The sequence below is a fragment of the Salmo salar genome, chromosome ssa07 (assembly GCF_905237065.1).
Source record: "Salmo salar chromosome ssa07, Ssal_v3.1, whole genome shotgun sequence".
NCBI classification, from domain to species: Eukaryota; Metazoa; Chordata; class Actinopteri; order Salmoniformes; family Salmonidae; genus Salmo; species Salmo salar.
Window position 1 is genome coordinate 15,865,010 of NC_059448.1, and position 22,467 is coordinate 15,887,476.

The following is a 22,467-nucleotide window of genomic DNA, read 5'->3' on the forward strand; positions in this document are numbered from 1 at the left end:
ACTCTGATAATTAGAACCTAACACTATATAGTTAACTATTGCTTCTATTCCATAAGAAGAGAATGGTTTAACGCCTTCAAACTCAACTCTGGACCTCGAAGTCAGTTCCACTGCGTTTTTTCATTGTTGCCCTCTAATCAGGGACCGATTTAGACCTGGGACACCAGGTGGGGGAAATGAATTATCAGGTAGAACAAAAAACCAGCAGGCACCAGACCTCGTAGGGTAAGAGTTGAATACCCCTGTATGTCTGAGGTAGCTTCACATTGATTTCATCCAACAGAATGGAGAATGAGAGAGGTAACTGTAACATCACGTAACATGCAAACTAAAACATAATTTTGGGTGTCTGAGGTAGACGAGTATAGATTTCATCAAACAGAATGGAGAATGAGAGAGATAATGGACTGTTGAGTTTGTTGGGTTTCAGATCACATAACTAAACTAACAGTGAACTAAAATGATGTGAACTAAAATAAAACTCAATTTCCCAGAGTTCTTTACTGTACATACTGAGAAGTAGCGGACGCCAATGGGGTCCTGGAGCAGGCGCTCGAAGCAGGCGGCCCAGCTGGCCACCCGGCGTTCTGACAGCCTCCTGAGGCTGCCGGCGCCGGGCAGACTGCCATTGCTGTTCAGACTGCTCTGGCTGCAGCAGCCCTGGAGCTGCACACCACCACCATGGTCTGGAGAGAGAGGGAAATGGTAGGGAAAGTGGTTAGGGGACAACGGGAGTAGGGACCAGACCTGTTCTGACAGTGACTGTTCTGACAACAACAGCCTTAATACTGCACCATAGTCTACAGCAGAGAAAAAGTTCATTCAGTGACACAATTCTAAGCTAGTTCAAAGATAGGGGAGAAAATGATATTAGTCCAAAACCACTCAAAAGAAGGGAATAGCTTGTGGAATCTAGAGAAATAGGCCTATTTAAACAAGTACTTCCAAGGACTCACAGTTAGTGCCTGCTATTATGGCGGCAGATGCCCATTTCAAAGTCCCACCAACCAGAAAGCAAAATAACAAAAACACAAAAAGGAAGGCAGTAAGGTCTGTTACCAAAATGCTCTTGAATGGTCAATGTCAGGCAAGAGGAGTGTTCACGATCTGCCAATGCTAAGGGAATTGAGGAATTTTAAGCCCCTGTTAGGAGCTTTCTGAAAACACTACACAGATGAATCCATAGCCTCCAGCACCAGGGTATCTGATCACTGATAAGCATGCACAAGCACGGGACAAATAATAATTCAATGTAGCCTCTAAATGCTATTGCAAATATTACATGACAACTTGGACACTGAATCATGACTGTTCGTGACTGACTACTTTACAATGTTGTGAGTAATGCCTCGGGATACAGTCTAACTATAGAAGCTCATGCCTTTGTTAGCCAACTCGCCCAGCTGAATCAGTAGGTGTCAGCAGAGTTGTAAAGGCATAAAACAAGCTGGTTTTTACAAGCCTTCACATCTCCCATTAAAAGACGCAAGAGACGTATTCCATTTTCTATTGCGCCAATCAATTTGTCCCAGACATTTGTTTATATTTTAATTTCAAAGCTCTGCCAATCGACCTCAGTGACATGATATTGACATGATATTTGGTTTGGAGTTAGCCGTATTAGATTTGATGGTTTGGAATCTTGAGTTTGCCAGCAGAGAGCAAATATGGGTCCTGTGTTGCTTTGTTAATGAGGTGGTTTTCAGGATAAATAGCATAGCGTTTCTTCGCCACATGCTCATTGAAAGAGCTAAGCAGCTCCTCCAAAACCACAGCTCCATTGAACATGGCGTTCAGCAAACATTATTAAACGTCTGTGAAAGGGGGAACCGACAGCAAACACCCAAGCCCAAACCCTATCCTAAAACAGTGATTCCCAACTCCAGTCCTCCAGTGTCCCGAACTTCGCACATTTTTGTTGCAGCCCCGGACAAGCACACCTGATTCAACTAATCATCGAGCCCTCAATAAGTGGAATCAGGTGAGTTTGTCTGGGGCTACAACAAAAATGTGTGCTGGTTGGAATACTCGAGGAGTTGGGAAACCCTGTCCTAAAACCCTTGCACAAGAGCCTTTTGGTGAGGTCGTAAATAAATAGGTTGACATCATATTCTGTGAGCCTGTTTTATTCAATAACCTCAGAGTTGCGTGTTGTGGAGAGCTTAATAAACACACAATAAAAAGCAAACATACAGGAAGCAGAAAGCCGCATTCAAGACAAAGGCACACAAAAAGTGACTATTATTGTTCAACAAAAAAGTCCATGGAGGGACAAAACGCCCCATTTGGCCCATGCTTGTTTTGGAACACTTTCGTTGAACTCAACTTAAAGCGTATTACTTTGCCTAGTACATACAGGTGCAGGAAACAAATATATGTGCTGTGTTCTGTCATCACAGATAAAGTGAATGTAAGAACAAGTGTAAGGAAAAGAGAAATGTACTCACCACCTTCTGAGGAAGCAGCCGACTGAAAGACAACAAAGAGAGACATGAGTGAGAAGATGCCGTCATGACCTCCTCCTGCTCTGAGGCAAGGAACCACTGGAGCCTGAGCACAGAATGTCTCTCCAGGCATCCCACCAGTGTGTGTGTGTGTGTGTGTGTGTGTGTGTGTGTGGCTATTATTGTGGGATGTGGGTGTATCCAGCCCAGGGCCTCTGCACACACACACAGCTGCTCACACCTCAAGAATGGGTCCCACTTCTCACCACACACACACTCACTATCTATGACTCACACGCTTTGGACACACAAAAACACACTCGGAGCACATGAACACATTCGGAGATGCACACTCTCTCTCACACACACACACACACACACACACACACACACACACACACACACACACACACACACACACACACACACACACACACACACACACACACACACACACACACACACACACACACACACACACACACCAAGTGGCATGTTCCCTCTCACTGGTGTGGTGGTCAGACTAGAAGTCATCATGAGGAGCCAAGTAAGCGGCCGTTGCTTGCACTAATAGGCCACTTTTCACATGCTAATTCAGGGGCTGAGTGGGCAATGAAAGTCTATATAAGACTATAGGCCACAGAGTGATCAGCAATTCTGACAAGCATCTTCGGAAAGACAAAAACAAAAAAAACACAAAGCCTGGGTGTAATCATTATGCCGATTTTGTTGCGAAACGTTTTGTCTGTTTACTCCAAACGGAAAATGCAAACAAGAGTTTCTATTGGACAAATTCAAGTAGGTCCCTCCCTGTTTGTTTCCGTTTGTTTCTTAAACGGTAAATGGTTTCTGTAATGAATACACACTCCTGGAATTTCATTTTTGGCATATTTATTATAGAAATGGTCTCTTCTCTTCACAAGAATAGGTTGATTTTATGCAGCAGCTACAAATGTTTACTTAGCAAACAATTTGAAGACTGCTGGTGAGAGAATGGCAAAAAAACAGGGATATCTGTTAACATTGGTTTAGTAAGGCTAAAATAAAGGTTTACAGCTGAAAGGCAAATATTTTCAAATGCAGCAGAGGAAATGAGTTGAGCATCGTTCAGCTTTGTCCAAGAACACACTATTAATTAGTGTGTTGGAGGATTCATTTAGAAAGAGAGACCGAATCCCTACGAGGTTATGAGAAGCCACTTCAGCGTGAACATGCTGGTAGATACAGTCACCTCCAAAATTATTGGCACCCTTAGTAAAGATGAGCAAAAAAAACTCTTTATAATAAATAATACAAATACTGAGCTGTATTGTACGCTGAAAACAATTGAGAAATTCAATATTTTATAATAATACAATTGCTCAGAGGAAGAGATTTTGTTTAACAAGTAATTTCAAAATATCTCTAAAAGGGATAAGGATATAGCCTTTTTCTAAAATGTTAAAATTTGATTGGAGAACACATTTGAAGGCATATTTGACCATTCCTCCATACAGAATCTTTCCAGATCCTTGATATCCTTTGTCCGCTCTTATGAACTGCCCTCTTCAATTCAAACCACAGGTTTACAATGGGGTTCAAGTCCGGAGACTGCGACGGCCATTGCAAAATGTTGATTTTGTTGTCCATTAAATATTTCTTTGTGAATTTTGATTAGTACTTGGGGTTATTGTCTTGCTGGCCAAGTTTCAGCCTCCTGCCAGAGGCAACCAAGTTTTTGGCTAAATTGTCCTGTTACTTGGTAAAGTTCATGACCTTAACAAGGGCCCCAGGACCAGTGGAAGCAAATAGCCCCATGTCACGGCTGTTCGAAGGAGCGGACCAAAATGCAGCGTGTTCGTAGTTCCACATATTTATTAAACGTGAAACTGAATGCAATACACTTAAATACTTGAATATACAAAAACAACAAACCGTGACGCAGAGGAAAACACACTACTCAAAAGATAATAACCCACAAACAGGAAGAGAAAAAACCCTACTTAAATATGATCTCTAATCAGAGGCAATGAGGATCAGCTGCCTCCAATTAGAGATCAACCCCAAACAATCCCAACATAGAAATAGAGAAACTAGAACTTAAACATAGAAATAGAAAACATACAACAACCCAAAACACCTCCTGTCACGCCATGCCCTACTCTACTATAGAAAATGACATCTTACTAGGGTCAGGACGTGACACCCCATAACATCAAAGATCCACCACCATATTTTACCGTAGGTACGAGGTACTTTTCTGTCCACCGGATGTGTCTAGACAAGGCACTTCCAACCAGGCTAATGCTTGAGATAAATCATATAGATGGCGCCGGAAGATGGCGCCGGAAGAAATGGAAGCTGTTTTGCGGGCGCCTAACCAATTGTGCTATTATGTGTTTTTTGTCACGTTATTTGTAACTTATTCTGTACATAATGTTTCTGAAACAGTATCTTACGGCAAAAAAGAGCTTCTGGATATCAGGACAGCGATCACTCACCTCGGATTAGACAAAGATTTTTTCTTCAACAAGCAGGACGCACAGGATGTACTTCAGACACCCGACAAGGCCGAAATCCCCGTCATTGGCAAGAGAAAGAGACGCAAGTATAGAGGACACAGGGCGGGGTGCCTTGTAAGGATCCGCTGATGGCGAGTGGGAAATCTGTCCTTACCATCAATATTACTTGCCAACGTACAATCATTGGACAATAAATTAGATGAGGTACGATCACGAATATCCTACCAACAGGACATCAAATAGTGTAATATCTTATGTTTCACCGAATCGTGGCTGAATGACGAAATGGAAAACATTCAGCTGGCGGGATATACGCTGCACTGTCTAGACAGAACAGCACACTCCAGTAAGACGAGGGGGGGAGGGGGGTCTGTGTATATTTGGAAACAACAGCTAGTGCACAAAATCTAAGGAAATCTCTAGATTTTGGTTGCGTATCTCATGATAAGCTGTAGACCACACTATTTTCCAAGAGAGTTTTCATAATTTTTTCGGGGATGTTGATTTACCACCACAGATGGATGCTGGCACTAATACCGCACTCAGTCAGCTGTATAAGGAAATAAGCAAACAGGAAACCACTCACCCAGTTGCGGCGCTCCTAGTGGCCGGGGACTTTAATGCAGGGAAACTTAAATCAGTTTTACCTAATTTATATTAGCATGTTAAATGCGCAACCAGAGGGCAAAATCTAGATCACCTTTACTCCACACACAGGGACGCGTACAAAGCTCTCCCTCACCCTCCATTTGGCAAATCTGATCATAATTCTATCCTCCTGATTCCTGCATACAAGCAAAAATTAAAGCAGGAAGCACCAATGACTCGGTCTATAAAAAAGTGGTCAGATGAAGCAGATGCTAAACTACAGGACTGTTTTGCTAGCACAAACTGGAATATGTTCCGGGATTCTTCCGATGCCATTGAGGAGTACACCACATCAGTCACTGGCTTTATCAATAAGTGCATCGAGGACGTCATCCCCACAGTGACTGTACGTACATACCAAAACCATAAGCCATGGATTACAGGCAACATTCGCACTGAGCTAAAGAGTAGAGCTGCCACTTTCTAACCCGGAAGCTTATAAGAAATCCTGCTATGCCCTCCGACGAACCATCAAACAGGCAACCCGCCAATACAGGACTAAGATTGAATCGTACTACACCGGCTCCGACGCACGTTGGATGTTGCAGAGCCTGCAAACTATTACAGACTACAAAGGGAAGCACAGCCGCGAGCTACCCAGTGACACGAGCCTACCAGATGAGCTAAATCACTTCTATGCTCGCTTCAAAGCAAGCAACACTGAGGCATGCATGACAGCATCAACTGTTACGAACTACTGTGTGATCACGCTCTCCGTAGCCAACGTGAGTAAGACCTTTAAACATGTCAACATTCACAAGGCCAGAATGATTACCAGGACATGTGCTCAAAGCATGTGCTGACCAACTGGCAGGTGTCTTCACTGACACGTCCCTGATTGAGTCTGTAATACCAACATGCTTCAAGCAGACCACAGTCCCTGTGCCCAAGAACACTAAGGTAACCTGCCTAAATGAATACGGACCCATTGCACTCACGTCCGTAGCCATGAAGTGCTTTGAAATGCTGGTAATGGCTCACATTAACATCGTTATCCGGGAAACCCTAGACCCACTCCAATTTGCATAACGCTCAAACAGATCCACAGATGATGCAATCTCTATTGCACTCCACACTGCCCTTTCCCACTTGGACAAAAGGAACACCACGAGAGAATGCTATTCCTTGACTACAGCTCAGCGTTCAACACCATAGTGCCCTCAAAGCTCATCACTCAGCTAAGGATCCTGGGACTAAACACCTCCCTCTGCAACTGGATCCTGAACTTCCTAACAGGCCACCCCCAGGTGGTGAGGGTAGGTAGCAACACATCTGCCACGCTGATCCTCAACACGGGAGGCCCTCAGGGGTGCATGCTCAGTCCCCTCCTGTACTCCCTGTTCACCCATAACTACATGGCCAGGCACGACTCCAACACCATCATTAAGTTTGCAGACGACACAACAGTGGTAGGTCTGATCACCGACAATGACGAGACAGCCTATAGGAAGGAGGTCAGAGACCTGGCCGGATAGTGCCAGAATAACAACCTATCCCTCAACATAATCAAGACAAAGGAGATGATTGTGGACTACAGGAAAAGGAGGACCGAGCACACCCCAATTCTCATCGACAGGGCTGTAGTGGAGCAAGTCGAGAGCTTCAAGTTCCTTGGTGTCCACCTCACCAACAAACTATCATGGTCCAAACACACCAAGACAGTCGTGAAGAGGGCACGACAAAACCTATTCCCCCTCAGGAGACTGAAAAGATTTGGCATGGGTCCTCAGATCCTTAAAAGGTTCTACAGCTGCAACATCGAGAGCATCCTGACTGGTTGCATCACTGCCTGGTACGGCAACTGCTCGGCCTCCGACCGCAAGGCACTACAGAGGATAATGTGTACAGCCCAGTACATCACTGGGGCTAAGCTGCCTGCCATCCAGGACCTCTACACTAGGCGGTGTGAGAGGAAGGCCCTAAAAATTGTAAAAGACCCCAGCCACCCCAGTCAAGACTGTTCTCTCTGCTACCACATGGCTAGCGGTACTGGAGCGCCAAGTCTAGGACCAAAAGGCTACTCAACAGCTTTTACCCCCAAGCCATAAGACTCCTGAACAGGTAATCAAACGGCTACCCATTGTGTATCGCCACCCCCCCGGCATCCCCTCATTTATGCTGCTGCTAGTCTCTGTTTATCATCTATGCATAGTTACTTTAACTATACATTCATGTACATATTACCTCAATTAGCCCGACTAACCGGTGACCCGGACATTGGCTACCCGGACTATTTGCACTGTCTCCCGCCACCCCCCACCTGCCAACACCCTCTTTTACGCTGCTGCTACTCTTTGTTTATCATCTATGCATAATCACTTTAACTATACCTACATGTACATATTACCTCAATTAGCCCGACTAACCAGTGCCCCCAAAGCTTAATGACAAAAGATTGCATAACAAGAGATAATTTAAATATCTTTGTGGATCTACTATTGGTCACAGCTGGGAGAAGCAATTTATGCATCTAAAATAACATCCTTCATTGATCAATGACTTGAGGAATATGACCAGACACATTTTGTACCCGCCCACTGACTGACTCAGTCTCAGAGTCAGTCAGTGGTAAATAATGTTGGACCATCTGAGGGTTAGGGATCACGTTCATGTGCACCCACTGCGGTCCATTCCATTTTGGGAGTGACGGTGACCATATTTAAACCTTGCATCAGGGTTTTCCCTCTCTCACAGAGGCGAAACAAGGGGCAGTCCCAAGAACCACAACATCTAGTCTTCACTCAACAACCACAAGGCTGCTGAACCAACCTCATACAGACGGGTCCTAAAAGCCACCTCTTGTGTGGTGGCTAGAACACATACATAGAACACAAAAATCTCTAAAACTGGAAACACTTATCTCCCTCACTAGCTTTAAGCACCAGCTGTCAGAGCAGCTCACAGATTACTGCACCTGTACATAGCCCATCTATAATTTAGCCTAAACAACTACCTCTTCCCCTACTGTATTTATTTATTTATTTATTTTGCTCCTTTGCACCCCATTATTTCTATTCCTACTTTGCACTTTCTTCCACTGCAAATCTACCATTCCAGTGTTTTACTTGCTATATTGTATTTACTTTGCCACCATGGCCTTTTTTGCCTTTACCTCCCTTATCTCACCTCATTTGCTCACTTTGTATATAGACTTATTTTTCTACTATATTATTGACTGTATGTTTGTTTTACTCCATGTGTAACTCTGTGTTGTTGTATGTGTCAAACTGCTTTGCTTTATCTTGGCCAGGTCGCAATTGTAAATGAGAACTTGTTCTCAACTTGCATACCTGGTTAAATAAAGGTGAAATAACTAAATAAAAAACATACAGCCAGGAGTCAAAGGGAGAGAAGATGAAGGGGTCAATAGAAAACAGAGGGTGGAGAGAGCACCCACTCAACTGTTGCTTCAGTAGATCTGTCAGTTAAAAGTACTAAAAACACCACCTTTAAATACACAGTAGTCTCCAGTAACCACATTTTATTCTAAACTACAGACAGCCATCATCTATGATATGACACACGTCTTGGTTAGTTTATAACTCATAAAAAGTCCCTACTGAAACCATGCAATTGGGTCATTCTACGAAAGTGGTTGCTTTCCAGTCCACCGCCTTAACCACGAGGAAAAACAGTTAAAACATCAGATAATAACACAAAATATATGCTTTTGTTTTAATTGAAGTGTTTTTGTGTTAATAAAACATATGTAAGACAGTTCTATTGCAAAAAAATTTTTTTATATATCCTAGCTTGTCCCTCGGGTCAGGAGTCGTGGTCAAGTGACATATTTAGAATTGAAAATATATATTTTTTACACACTTTAAATGTCATAATACAAAGGAAAGTAGTATAGTTATTTAGTGGATTACTTAAACTAAAATATCAACTAAATATTATAAATAATTTACAGGGAATACCTCTCAATTTCATGTCCCTCATGTTACCCCATTATAAAAACCACCATAAAAAAAACATGCAACATGCTGGCCAGCTTCTAACTGGGTCAAAGGTTCTTCGGAGGTGGGGCTGTTTTGAAAAGCACATGGTGAGTCTGGAATCTCTCTTCTATTAGCAATTTGATGATTATTTATTATTTATTATTTATTATTCATTTCATGTGAAGCCTTAAGATGTGTCACCGGTGTTCCACAGCTTACAGTAAAGGGAAAAGGGAATTTGATAAAAAATAATTGTGGTTTGAGCCACTATGGCTGCCATCTTTTCATTATCATGAAACTTTTCTGTCTTTGATTATATATTCAAATTAAATAGTCAAATTATATTCTGGAAAGCCTGAATTTTCATCAAAATATGGGTAATACCAGTGACAAAAACGCTACAGGGATTTTTTTTAATATGTTGTAAAAATAGCAAAATACATTAAGCAGTCATGTATGTTAATTTACATTTTTAAGGGGTTGACTATTATCTGACTAAGTATTATTACCGTTGTGCCCTTGAGCAAGGCACTTAACCCTAATTGTTCCTGTAAGTCGCTCTGGATAAGAGTGTCTGCTAAATGACTCAAATGTCAACACAAAATCAGTCGCTAGAGTAGAAGCCTAGCCAAATACCGTATAGTCCTAGTAGTAGTATGATATTTCAAGGCCTTGTGTTGTGTTACATTGATGGGAAAAACAGTTGAGATGTCAGCCATATCCTGTTCTCTAGGATGATGGACTTACCAAACAATCTTTCATTCATGTTGCCTCATAGGAGAGCATAATACAGTGCATCTCATCCTGACACATCGCGGATCATAGCCAACCAAGTACCTTCTCTCCTAAATCACTATGTGTCATATGAGAAGCGTTTCTGATGAACGATAATTATACATGTCAGATCATGTCATGTCAGGTTGCCTTTCACATATGTAGGTAACACTTCACGACACATAATCCATAAAAAAATTGCAATTTCAACACTCTTTTGATTTATCTCGCCACACCTACGAAAGTTGTCACACTGGTGATTCACGAAACAGAGTGTGTGTGTGCCTGTGTGCGTGTGTGTGTGTGTGTGTGTGTGTGTGTGTGTGTATGTGTGCGTCATCCGTGCGTGTGTGTGTGTGTGTGTGTGTGTGTGTGTGTGTGTGTGTGTGTGTGTGTGTGTGTGTGTGTGTGTGGTGACAGCCCACAGTGGTTGCTGGGACTACACACACACACACCTCTGTGTGTTTTCCAGCTCATTATTTCCTTCACAGCAGTACACCCCTGTGAAGAGATCAAGTGATGGCTGCCCACCTCTGTTGTCTCAACTGCTCTGCTCTCGTCCTCTGTTCACACCTCCAGTGACTGGCTCTATCCATGGGTGGCACTAGGCAGCCAGGCCATAACTACATATGAGGACTCTGAGGTCAGGACCTCTGTAATTTAAAAAAATAAAATAAAGAAATAAATAATTAGGAACTCAGTCGGGGTCTCAACTTACTGTCGAGGGTTAAAATAGTAGGAGCAATTTTGAAACTCTGTTGTTCATCAGCTGTTTCCATTATGTTGTTGTATGTCACTCAATTAATTAGCCCATGTCAGTAAGAAAAGTTAGATTGGTCAATTTGTCTAGTTAGTCTAGCCAGCTAATCATGGCCCTTAACTCCAGGGGGGGCCACATTGATTTTGTTAGTCATCTCACTCAGATATCATATTAACATGGCATACATCATGGCAAAATGTGTCAAATTACAGGAAATTATATTTTAAAACTGCTACAACAGAAAAAGTTCTGTAAAGCAAATGTATTTGTTAACTTTTATTTAATAAAATACTTTTTCTGCTAACAGATCCCTCTGTACGTATAAAATTATAGTTTTTAATCCCGGTGCTGAGTTCATGTGCGTTCATGTGTAGTGGCTAATTGTATATCTAATAGGCTATGTGTTTGTAAATTGATTGAGACGAATGAAGCAACAGCATCCAATCTGATAATGGCTTGGGTACATTTTCAAAAACTCCAAATAGCATTTTTGAGTTTTAAATTGCATAGAAATGTAGTAAAACAGTTTACTGAAGTCCTGATGTTTTCATATAGCCCAGGTGCTGGTAGAGAACTCAAGGGGGAACACAGATTATACACTGATTCCTAAGAAGTAATGTAGGCTACAGTCAGGTCCAACATTATTTATACCTTTGATAAAGGTGAGAAAAAAATACTGATTTTATTGTATAAAAAATTATCTAAAAAATATGTCAAAATTATTTGTACCCCTAAAGATTCTTATCAATAAAATTAAAACAAAATACCATCTGCATTAACATTCTACTTTTTAAAGTTAATCTCAGTTTAAGGAACTGTCTTGTGGCTTTTACATGGATCCTGTTTCACTGGGGTATAAAAATGATGTAACACACATTTGGATACAAAATGGGTACCAAAAAAATTGCACAAAATTAAATACGACTTACCACTATTAGGGCAACAATTAATATGTTTAAAACCACTGGAACAGTGGTAAACTTGCCTGGTATTGGAAGCAAGTGTATCTTGTCCCCACGCACAGTGAGGAAGATGGTTCGGGAGGCAAAGAAAAGCATGGTCTCATCTTTGGGTCACCAAGTCTCCAAATTTACAATTAGATGTCACCATGCCAATAGGCTCTTTGGAAGGGTTGCCAAAAACAAGCTTTTACTGAGAGCAACCGAAGAATGTAAACGCCTGGAGCTTGCTAAACGGCATTGGCACTTTGATTGGAACCGGTGCTATGGGCAAATGACAAGAAAATTGGTCTCTTTGGCCACGCATACCAGTCGTGGGTTTGTCGTCAAAAGAAGGATGCAGATTATAGAAAACAAGGGTGCCAAAACAAGGGCGGCAATAATTGACACCTTTAGATGTATTTGTATAACTTGTTAAACAAAATCTCTTTCTCTGAGCAATTATATTAGTATAAAATAAAATAATTATATTTTTTTTGCATAAGATATATTGCAGTATTGGTATTATGCATTTTATACAGTCTTTATTGCTCATCTTTATCAAGAGTGCCAATAATTATGGACCTGGCTGTACATCTGATAGTGGCCTCCAAATCAAATCAAATCAAGACAAGCGTATGACAGCCATGTGTAACGAACATACAGTTGAAGTCGGAAGTTTACATACACTTAGGTTGGAGTCATCACAAATTTCTTGTTAACAAACTATAGTTTTGGCAAGTCAGTTAGGATATTACTTGTGTCATGCACAAGTCATTTTTCCAACAACTGTTTACAGAGAGATTATTTCACTTATAATTCACTGTATCACAATTCCAGCGGGTCAGAAGTTTACATACACTAAGTTGACTGTGCCTTTAAATAGCTTGGAAAATTCCAGAAAATGATGTCATGGCTTTAGAAGCTTCTGATAAGCTAATTGACATAATTTGAGTCAATTGGAGGTGCACCTGTGGATCTATTTCAAAGCCTACCTTCATACTCAGTGCCTCTTTGCTTGACATCATGGGAAAATAAAAAGAAATTAGCCAAGACCTCAGAAGAAAAATTGGAGACCTCCACAAGTCTGATTCATCCTTGGGAGCAATTTCCAAACGCCTGAAGGTACCACGTTCATCTGTACAAACAATAGTAGGCAAGTATAAACACCATGGGACCACTCAGCCGTCATACTGCTCAGGAAGGAGACACATTCTGTCTCCTAGAGATGAACGTACTTTGGTGCGATAAGTGCAAATCAATCCCAGAACAACAGCAAAGGACCTTGTGAAGATGCTGGAGGAAACAGGTACAAAAGTATCTATATCCACAGTAAAACAAGTCATATATCAACATAACCTGAAAGGCCGATCAGCAAGGAAGAAGCCAGCTCAAAAACCGTCATAAAAAAGCCCGACTACGGTTTGCAACTGCACACGGGGACAAAGATCGTACTTTTGGAGAAATGTCCTCTGTCTGATGAAACAAAAATGGAACTGTTTGGCCATAATGACCATCGTTATGTTTGGAGGGAAAAGGGGGAGGCTTGCAAGCTGAAGAACACCATCCCACTCGTGAAGCATGGGGGTGGCAGCATCATGTTGTGGGGGTGCTTTGCTGCAGGAGGGACTGGTGCACTTCACAAATTAGATGCCATCATGAGGAAGAAAAATTATGTGGATATATTGAAGCAGCATCTCAAGACATCAGTCAGGAAGTTAAAGCTTGGTCGCAAATGGGTCTTCCAAATGGACAATGACCCCAAGCATATTTCCAAAGTTGTGGCAAAATGGCTTAAGGACAACAAAGTCAAGGTATTAGAGTGGCCATCACAAAGCCCTGACCTCATCCTATAGAACATTTGTGGGCAGAACTGAAAAGGCGTGTGCGAGCAAGGAGGCCTACAAACCTGACTCAGTTACACCAGCTCTGTCAGGAGGAATGGGCCAAAATTCACCCAACTTATTGTGGGAAGCTTGTGACTACCTGAAACGTTTGACCCAAGTTACACAATTTAAAGGCAATGCAACCAAATACTAATTGCGTGTATGTAAACTTCTGACCCACTGGGAATTTTATAAAAGAAATAAAAGCTGAAATAAATAATTCTCTCTACTATTATTCTGACATTTCACATTCTTAAAATAAAATGGTGATCCTAACTGACCTAAAACAGGCAATTTTTACTAGGATTAAATGTCAGGAATTGTGAAAAACTGAGTTTAAATGTATTTGGCTAAGGTGTATGTAAACTTCCGACTTCAACTGTATCCATTGAGACAATGTACAACCACAATGATGTTAAGAAAGAAATAAAACTAAACCTTTCCAATGTAAGCATTAACATATGGCAGCCACAGGCTATGCATACATTTCCAACACAAATGCAGGTTTTTCCTAAACACTGCTTTTTTTGTCCTAAACACCACACATTCAACACTGACCCAGGTACCAAACTGTAGCTCAGCTGAGATGTAGCTCAGGCCACAGCCCACTGCCACCCAACTGTAACTCAGTTGGTAGAGCATGGTGCTTGTAACGCCAGCGTGGTGGGTTCGATTCCCAGGACCACCTGTATGTAAAAATGTATGCACACGTGACTGTAAATCACTTCAGATAAAAGCGTCTGCTAAATGACGTATGTTATTATTATATTAAAGACCAGAGTTGTAGAAGAAGTTAAAACTATGGCAGATCACATCCCACTTCACTTGTTTAGGAGGGTTTTGGTTAAGAGATATTCACTTTCTTGATCACAGAGAGAAATGCCTTTTCAACCTTCACGCAAGTTGAAGCAGTTCCTCTGTCCCAAAGCACAACTGTAAAAACAACCGTTACCACAATGAATGTGATTCCCCACTCCAGATTGATGTTAGTGAGAGAGAACGCCCGACACAGCTGTTTTGAGTGGGAGGAGAGGATAGAGAAAGAGAGAGAGGAAAAGAGAGAAAAAGAACAGGAGAGAGAGAGTAATTACTAAAGCAGATGCTTTAACAAAAACAGGAGTCCTTTACCACCACCACAAGACAAAAGAATGAAACCTACGAAGTTCTCAGGAGTTTACTTACGGTGTTGAAGTACCAGGCTTTCTTGAAGGAGAGTCTCTTTTTGAGACTCATTGTTCTCGGAGTCTGGTGTATGTTAACAGGCAGACAGATATGTGTCTGAGCGCATACCTGAACACTCCCCACCAAGGGCGGAGCTTCAATGCAGCCAATAAGGGGAGCCCCCAAGAATGTTTGTCATATCATTAAAAAAAATGGTGACAAAGAAAATAAAATGATATGGTAACACTTTACATGACACCCGGTGTCATAACACGTCATGACAAGGTCTTAATCATGTCATAATGTCATAAAAACTGACATAACTTGTTATAACCTGTCATAATATGGTCATAACACTGTCATGACCCATATATTTAGACTTGTTGTGACATATATTGTGTTATTTTATGGCTGGTTATGACACCTACATAAGAGTGTCAAACCCCACATTTATTCAAATTCATTTTTTTCTCTGCCAAGAAGTTTCCTTTCATTTGAAAGCTTGTTTCTAAAATCCTTTGTTGTTGTTGTAATGAATTCCTTACAGTCATGTTTTTTCATCAAATTTTAAATAACTTGTAGAAAATATGCTTTATGACACTGTCATTAAGCATTATGACCATCCTGTTTCACTTTACTTGGACTAAGAAAATACACTTTATGAAGCATTATGACCATCATAATCATATAAGCCAGATAGGCCTATCACGTAAATGCCCTTATATCAAATCAAATCACATTTTATTTGTCATACAGTGAGGGAAAAAAGTATTTGATCCCCTGCTAATTTTGTACGTTTGCCCACTGATAAAGAAATGATCAGTCTATAATTTTAATGGTATGTTTATTTGAACAGTGAGAGACAGAATAACAACAACAAAAAATCCAGAAAAACGCATGTCAAAAATGTTATAAAAGGATTTGCATTTTAATGAGGGAAATAAGTATTTGACCCCTCTGCAAAACATGACTTAGTACTTGGTGGCAAAACCCTTGTTGGCAATCACAGAGGTCAGGCGTTTCTTGTAGTTGGCCACCAGGTTTGCACACATCTCAGGAGGGATTTTGTCCCACTCCTCTTTGCAGATCTTCTCCAAGTCATTAAGGTTTCCAGTCTGACGTTTGGTAACTCGAACCTTCAGCTCCCTCCACAGATTTTCTATGGGATTAAGGTCTGGAGACTGGCTAGGCCACTCCAGGACCTTAATGTGCTTCTTCTTGAGCCACTCCTTTGTTGCCTTGGCTGTGTGTTTTGGGTCATTGTCATGCTGGAATACCCATCCACGACCCATTTTCAATGCTGGCTGAGGGAAGGAGGTTCTCACCCAAGATTTGACAGTACATGGCCCCGTCCATCGTCACTTTGATGCAGTGAAGTTGTCCTGTCCCCTTAGCAGAAAAACACCCCCAAAGCATAATGTTTCCACCTCCATGTTTGACGGTGGGGATGGTGTTCTTGGGGTCATAGGCAGCATTCCTCCTCCTCCAAACACGGCGAGTTGAGTTGATGCCAAAGAGCTCCATTTTGGTCTCAACTGACCACAACACTTTCACCCAGTTGTCCTCTGAATCATTCAGATGTTCATTGGCAAACTTCAGACGGGCATGTATATGTGCTTTCTTGAGCAGGGGGACCTTGCGGGCGCTGCAGGATTTCAGTCCTTCACGGCGTAGTGTGTTACCAATTGTTTTCTTAGTGACTATGGTCCCAGCTGCCTTGAGATCATTGACAAGTTCCTCCCGTGTAGTTCTGGGCTGATTCCTCACCGTTCTCATGATCATTGCTACTCCACGAGGTGAGATCTTGCATGGAGCCCCAGGCCGAGGGAGATTGCCAGTTCTTTTGTGTTTCTTCCATTTGCGAATAATCGCACCAACTGTTGTCACCTTCTCACCAAGCCCATTCCAGCCTTGTGTAGGTATACAATCTTGTCCCTGACATCCTTGGAGAGCTCTTTTGTCTTGGCCATGGTGGAGAGTTTGGAATCTGATTGATTGATTGCTTCTGTGGACAGGTGTCTTTTATACAGGTAACAAACTGAGATTAGGAGCACTCCCTTTAAGAGTATGCTCCTAATCTCAGCTCGTTACCTGTATAAAAGACACCTGGGAACCAGAAATCTTTCTGATTGAGAGGGGGTCAAATACTTATTTCCCTCATGTCACGTCCTGGCCAGTATAAGGTTAATTGGTATTGTAGTTTGGTCAGGACGTGGCAGAGGGTATTTGTTTTATGTGGTTCGGGGTGGTGTTTTGGAAAATAGGGTGTTTGATTTAGTATTTCCGGGTTTTTGGTTTATGGTCTGTGTTTATGTATTTCTATGTGTTATCTAGTTAGTTGTATGTCTATGTTTGGTTAATTGGGGTGGACTTCCAATTGAAGGCAGCTGTGTGGTGTTGCCTTTGATTGGAAGTCCTATATTAGTTGGGTGTGTTTGTTTGTCTAATTGTGGGAGATTGTCTTTGGATTGCTGTGTTGCCTTCAAGGCTGTCATTTTGTCATTCATCTTTTTGCTTATTTTTTGTATACGTGTTTGTTTGGTTTTTCCCTTCTTTTCCGTTAAATAAAGAAGATGAGTATACACATACCTGCTGCGTTTTGGTCCGCCATCTCTAACGACAAGCGTGACACCTCATTAAAATGCAAATCAATTTAAAACATTTTTGACATGCATTTTTCTGGATTTTTTTGTTGTTATTTTATCTCTCACTGTTCAAATAAACCTACCATTAAAATGATAGACTGATCATTTCTTTGTCAGTGGGCAAACATACAAAATCAGCAGGGGATCAAATAGTTTTTTCCCTCACTGTATGTGCCGAATACAACTTACAGTGAAATGCTTACTTAGAGACCACAGACCACGGCCACCCAACTGTAGCTCAGTTGGTCGAGCATGGCGCTTGTAACGCCAGCGTGGTGGGTCAGTCATCAGTCAAAAAGAGGGTGTCTTGTCCTGCTCCTAAAATCTGCTCCTGCATTAATCCCAGATTACAGCATTGGGGTAGGTGCGTGTCTGACATCAATGTGTGCGCAATTACAATTATAATTTAACATGGTCAAATATATATTTTTGTTATATATAACATAAACATACAGTTGACACGTAGGCTTTGGTGTATGGAACATTTTGCCTTGTGTGGTAGGTTTTGTGGGTTTTGACACTGTTATATTAAAGACATTTCTTAAACCTGTCGTCCAGGGCCGTATATTTAGAAATACAGTGAGCTCCAAAAGTATTGGGACAGTGTCCATTTGTTTTGGCTCTGTACTCCAGCACTTTGAATTTGAAACGACTGACTTTTTGTACATGGTCCCCTAAAATGGGGGAACTAAAAGTATTGGAACAAATTCACCAATGTATTTGGTCCGATATTCCTAACACAAATTGGGCACAAAATAATCTGAAACACAAACAAAACAGCAAATGAATCCAATGCTTGATGTAATCATTGTGTGCTAAGAATATGGGACCAAATAAACTTTTGATAACTTTGATACACACAAGTGAACTTGTCACAATACTTTTGGGCCCCTAAAATGGGGTGGGGGGGGGAGAAAGAGTCCATGTACAAAAAGTGCTGTCATTTCTAAACGGCTCATATGGATGAAAATACCTTCAAATTAAAGCTGACCGTCTGCATCGAAAGTGCTGGAGTACATAGCCAAAACAAAACACACTGTCCCAATACTTTGAGCTCACTGTATCTCTGCTAGAGCTGACCTTATCTGCTATTGTCCCTTCTCAGTGTACAGGGCTTGAGAGGGATGCCTAAGGTAAAGCCAAACATGTTTAATGTTAAAATCTGCTACTCTTTTGGAACGCAGTATTGTCAAGATAACTACTTTTTACCGTGTGTAAAATTGCTTGTTTCATTTGAAAGCTTTTTATAAAAATACAAAAAATGCATGAAATGAAATGTATGCATTCACTACTGTAAGTCGCTCTGGATAAGAGCGTCTGCTAAATGAGAAATGTAAATGTAATGTTATGTAGGTGTCATAACCAGCCATAAAATAACGCAATTTATTTCACAACAGATCTAAATATGTGTCATGACAGTATTTTATGACCTTATTATAACAAGTTATGTCAACTGTTATGACATATTATGATATGACCGTGTCATAACGTGTTATGACGCTGGGTGTCCTGTAAAATGTTACCTTTATATCTGCATTTATTTAAGATATTACCTCGCATATCATTGGCACATTCGTCCGTTGTCATGGATTCCCATAATGCATTTTAGGATCCGACCAATCTGTGACAGTCTGCTCATCTGCGTCAGATCTAGCCGGCTAGCTAGCTAAAAATCGGAGCTCTGGCTAGAATGGAACGTAGGTATAAACCTGGGTCTGAAACGCGAAGAGAAAAGGAAGGAAAAACCTGGTCACATGGGCCCTTTACACATTTATTTAGTCAAGTTGAGCAGCATGACAAGATTGAGACTAACAACAATGTACCTGACACTGACAGTGAATCTGGTGACCGTGTCAATGACATGAGAAGCAGCTGCATGGCAGCATCAAGCGAGGAAAGAGTGCTTCGAGTCCGACAGCTAGCACCGAGGCCAGGTCAGGAGGAGGATGTTGAGCAGGGGAGGAATGACAGTGTCACCAGCGAGGACCTCATTGGTAGGAATAACAACGAGGGGGTCCCCATGGGAGTGAAAGCTCCGCCGCTGGTCCCCACCCAAATGCTGCCACCATGTCTGTACAAGTCGGAGAGAGCCGGAGGAATTTGAAGAGGTACCGGACCGGAGGACCTCAGTTCCCCTATACTCCTGCGCTCACTGTTGCCGTGGCAACCCACATGAGCAATACAGTACATTCAGCCTCCGCAACCACAGTGCGTGAGGGATTCGGATGAAATAAAACACAACTCCCTGCTCCCTCCTCCTCGAAAAATGTCAAACCACATTGGCCTCTTTCCTATTCTTTTGTTTCCAGACACAGTTTTCTATATGCATTGCCTTGAGAGGGCTTGAGTCACTGATACATTTAAACCAGATGAATTTTCATATAAGATTTAGCATTTATCCTCATCAGGTTGCACCGTTCAGATATAATTTGATCCACCATAACTAACAACTACAACTACAAAAGCAATGGACCATTTCTATAACCAAGAAAACAATGTATGATTTAATGAAAATAATTCTGTCAACTATTTGACTGGTTCTACTAGCAGTTTTTCCTTTCCACAAAAGAGAAGGAAAATACGTTTTGAAACCTTTGGCATTGGAGTCGGACTGAGTCGCAGTTCTGATGTTCTTTGGCAATCTCTGGGATCTGTGTGCAAATTGCTTTGGAACCCACTCTATTTTCCCAAACATGGGTGGCCCATTCCAAGGTTTTCTCACAGCTGATGGACAAGCCTTATTCCATTTCATTCCTCTCTTAACACAGAGTTCCCATCCTTTCATCATGGCCTGGAAGTGCCGTGTAACCATGGTTTCACATGTAGTACTTCTTAACATGTTAAGATTTCCCAGAGGATTGTTTTATGTCCTAGTGCATTTGAACATGGTACATTATGGTCTATTAATGTTTATCATGGGAATGTCCTCTCAGTCATGGTCTGTGTCAAAAGAGAGAGAAAAGAGAGTGAGAGAGACAGACAGACAAAGAGAGAAAAAGTGTGCATGTATGTGGTTAACGAAAATTAAAACAAAGACAAAACAGTTATGAAAAAAACTATTTCGTAAACTGAAATAATATAATTAACTAAACCGTTTGAAAAACTAAAACTATTCTGAATCTATTATCTTTGACTGCAAAACTAACTAAAATAACAAAAAAAAACAATGAATTATGTTGTTTGAGTTTTTTTTCCACTATCACCACAAGAGACTGGACTCAATGCTGTAACTATGGGAATACATTTCTTTAAAAGGTGGTAACATTCTAGCCAATGATAAGGCAGATTCGCAAGTGAATGACAGGCACAACGCCGATATAACATTGTTTTTCTCAAAGTTGCCAGGATGCCACGTGCTCTTATATCAGTACATTTGTAAAAACCTAAACATTACAAAACTTCTATTCGATCAAATAAGCTTCACGTATTCGACACTCTCTCATTGACCTCCATACAAAAAAATATTTTTTTTGACTGGTTAATGCTTATTTTCGCACAGGCAGATTTTGGAGCACGGTCAGCCCTATGGCTTCGCTTCTACCTCTCTGCTATCACTAGCGATCACTAGCTACAGTATCACTAGCTATCAGGGAAGAAATCCGCTAGGTAACTAGCAGAGCCAAAGGGCGAGAATGCCAGGATAGTGGGTTCAATTCCCAGGATGACCCATACATAAAATATATGCACGCATGACTGTAAGTAGCTTTGGATAAAAGTGTCTACTAAATGGCATATATATTATTAATATCGCATGTGTACAAATTTACCAAACACAAATAACCAATAACCAATCCATTTGTTTTTATTTAATGTGCAGCATCTTTTTAGATCAGTTCCTCATCCAATTGTCATGCTTACGATTCTTCCTTACTGACTGTGAGCTGTTAGAAGAAAGCCTAGTAGAAAATTCCCACACTTTATGCTTACTGACATTTTCCAAAATGCCTCAGCCTGTTCCAACCATTGTCTATTGAGTCCCAGTGGTTCTAATAGTCAAAATGAAGGCATCCCATGATGAGACTCCATAAGATGGAATCCGCAGTAGGGGAAACAGCACCACTAACCACCCCACGGCCCTTCTTATTGTTTTGTTGACGAAGCGGAGGAGCGTCGCACAAAGTGGTAAAAAAATGTGCAGTACATATTCTGCTATTCCATCGCATGTGTAATGATGTCCAAAGAGGAAACAACTGTTGTTTGCAGTAACTTTTTTGTTATTGTAATATCGCAAACGGATGTGACAGCTTCACCATTAATGATTCCAGCTTTAATAATCCCTGAGCCAACACTCCCACAACCAAATCAATTAGTCTGATATTTCCTTTCCTCCCTATACTCTATTCCTATGCGAACACTCCAATGTCAACAAGACCTCGGCAGCACTCGTCAGAAGTTCTAAACAAAGCAATCTCCAATTGAAGCAGACAACTAATCTCTGCCTGCTCTCTTATGGCAGACTAAAAACTATTCCTCTGAAAACAACATCAAGAGAGGGGTTTGGAAGCCACTTCCTTTGACTGATAAGATGGAAAATGCATTTCTTCCCCAACAAAGAGAGGAGAAGAAGAGAGAGAATAGAGACTCCTCTGGCAATATGTGAGCGAGTGAAGATACCCCCCCAGACAGAGCGACAGCATTGTGTTGTGTGCTTCAAAATGTTTTCACTGGGAAATGTGTTTAGCCACAACGTCCCTGTAAGTTTGCTAGACACTGTGTAACATCAGCTCAGATCTGATGATGAGCTCATGAACGATGATTGGGTGACAGTG

General features: G+C 41.4%; 1 protein-coding gene across 2 annotated transcripts in view; it reads right to left on the reverse strand.

Moving 5' to 3' along the window:
* LOC106608656 (regulator of G-protein signaling 12) overlaps window positions 1-22,467 on the reverse strand; it is an 80,165-nt gene that overhangs the window by 21,059 nt on the left and 36,639 nt on the right. For both annotated transcript variants that reach the window (XM_014206742.2, XM_014206743.2), the window contains exons 4-5: window positions 2,448-2,469; window positions 514-686 (exon numbers count right to left, since the gene is read on the reverse strand). In XM_014206742.2, coding sequence (XP_014062217.2) covers window positions 514-686; window positions 2,448-2,469 — 195 coding nt within the window. The remainder of the gene's footprint in view (window positions 1-513; window positions 687-2,447; window positions 2,470-22,467) is intronic.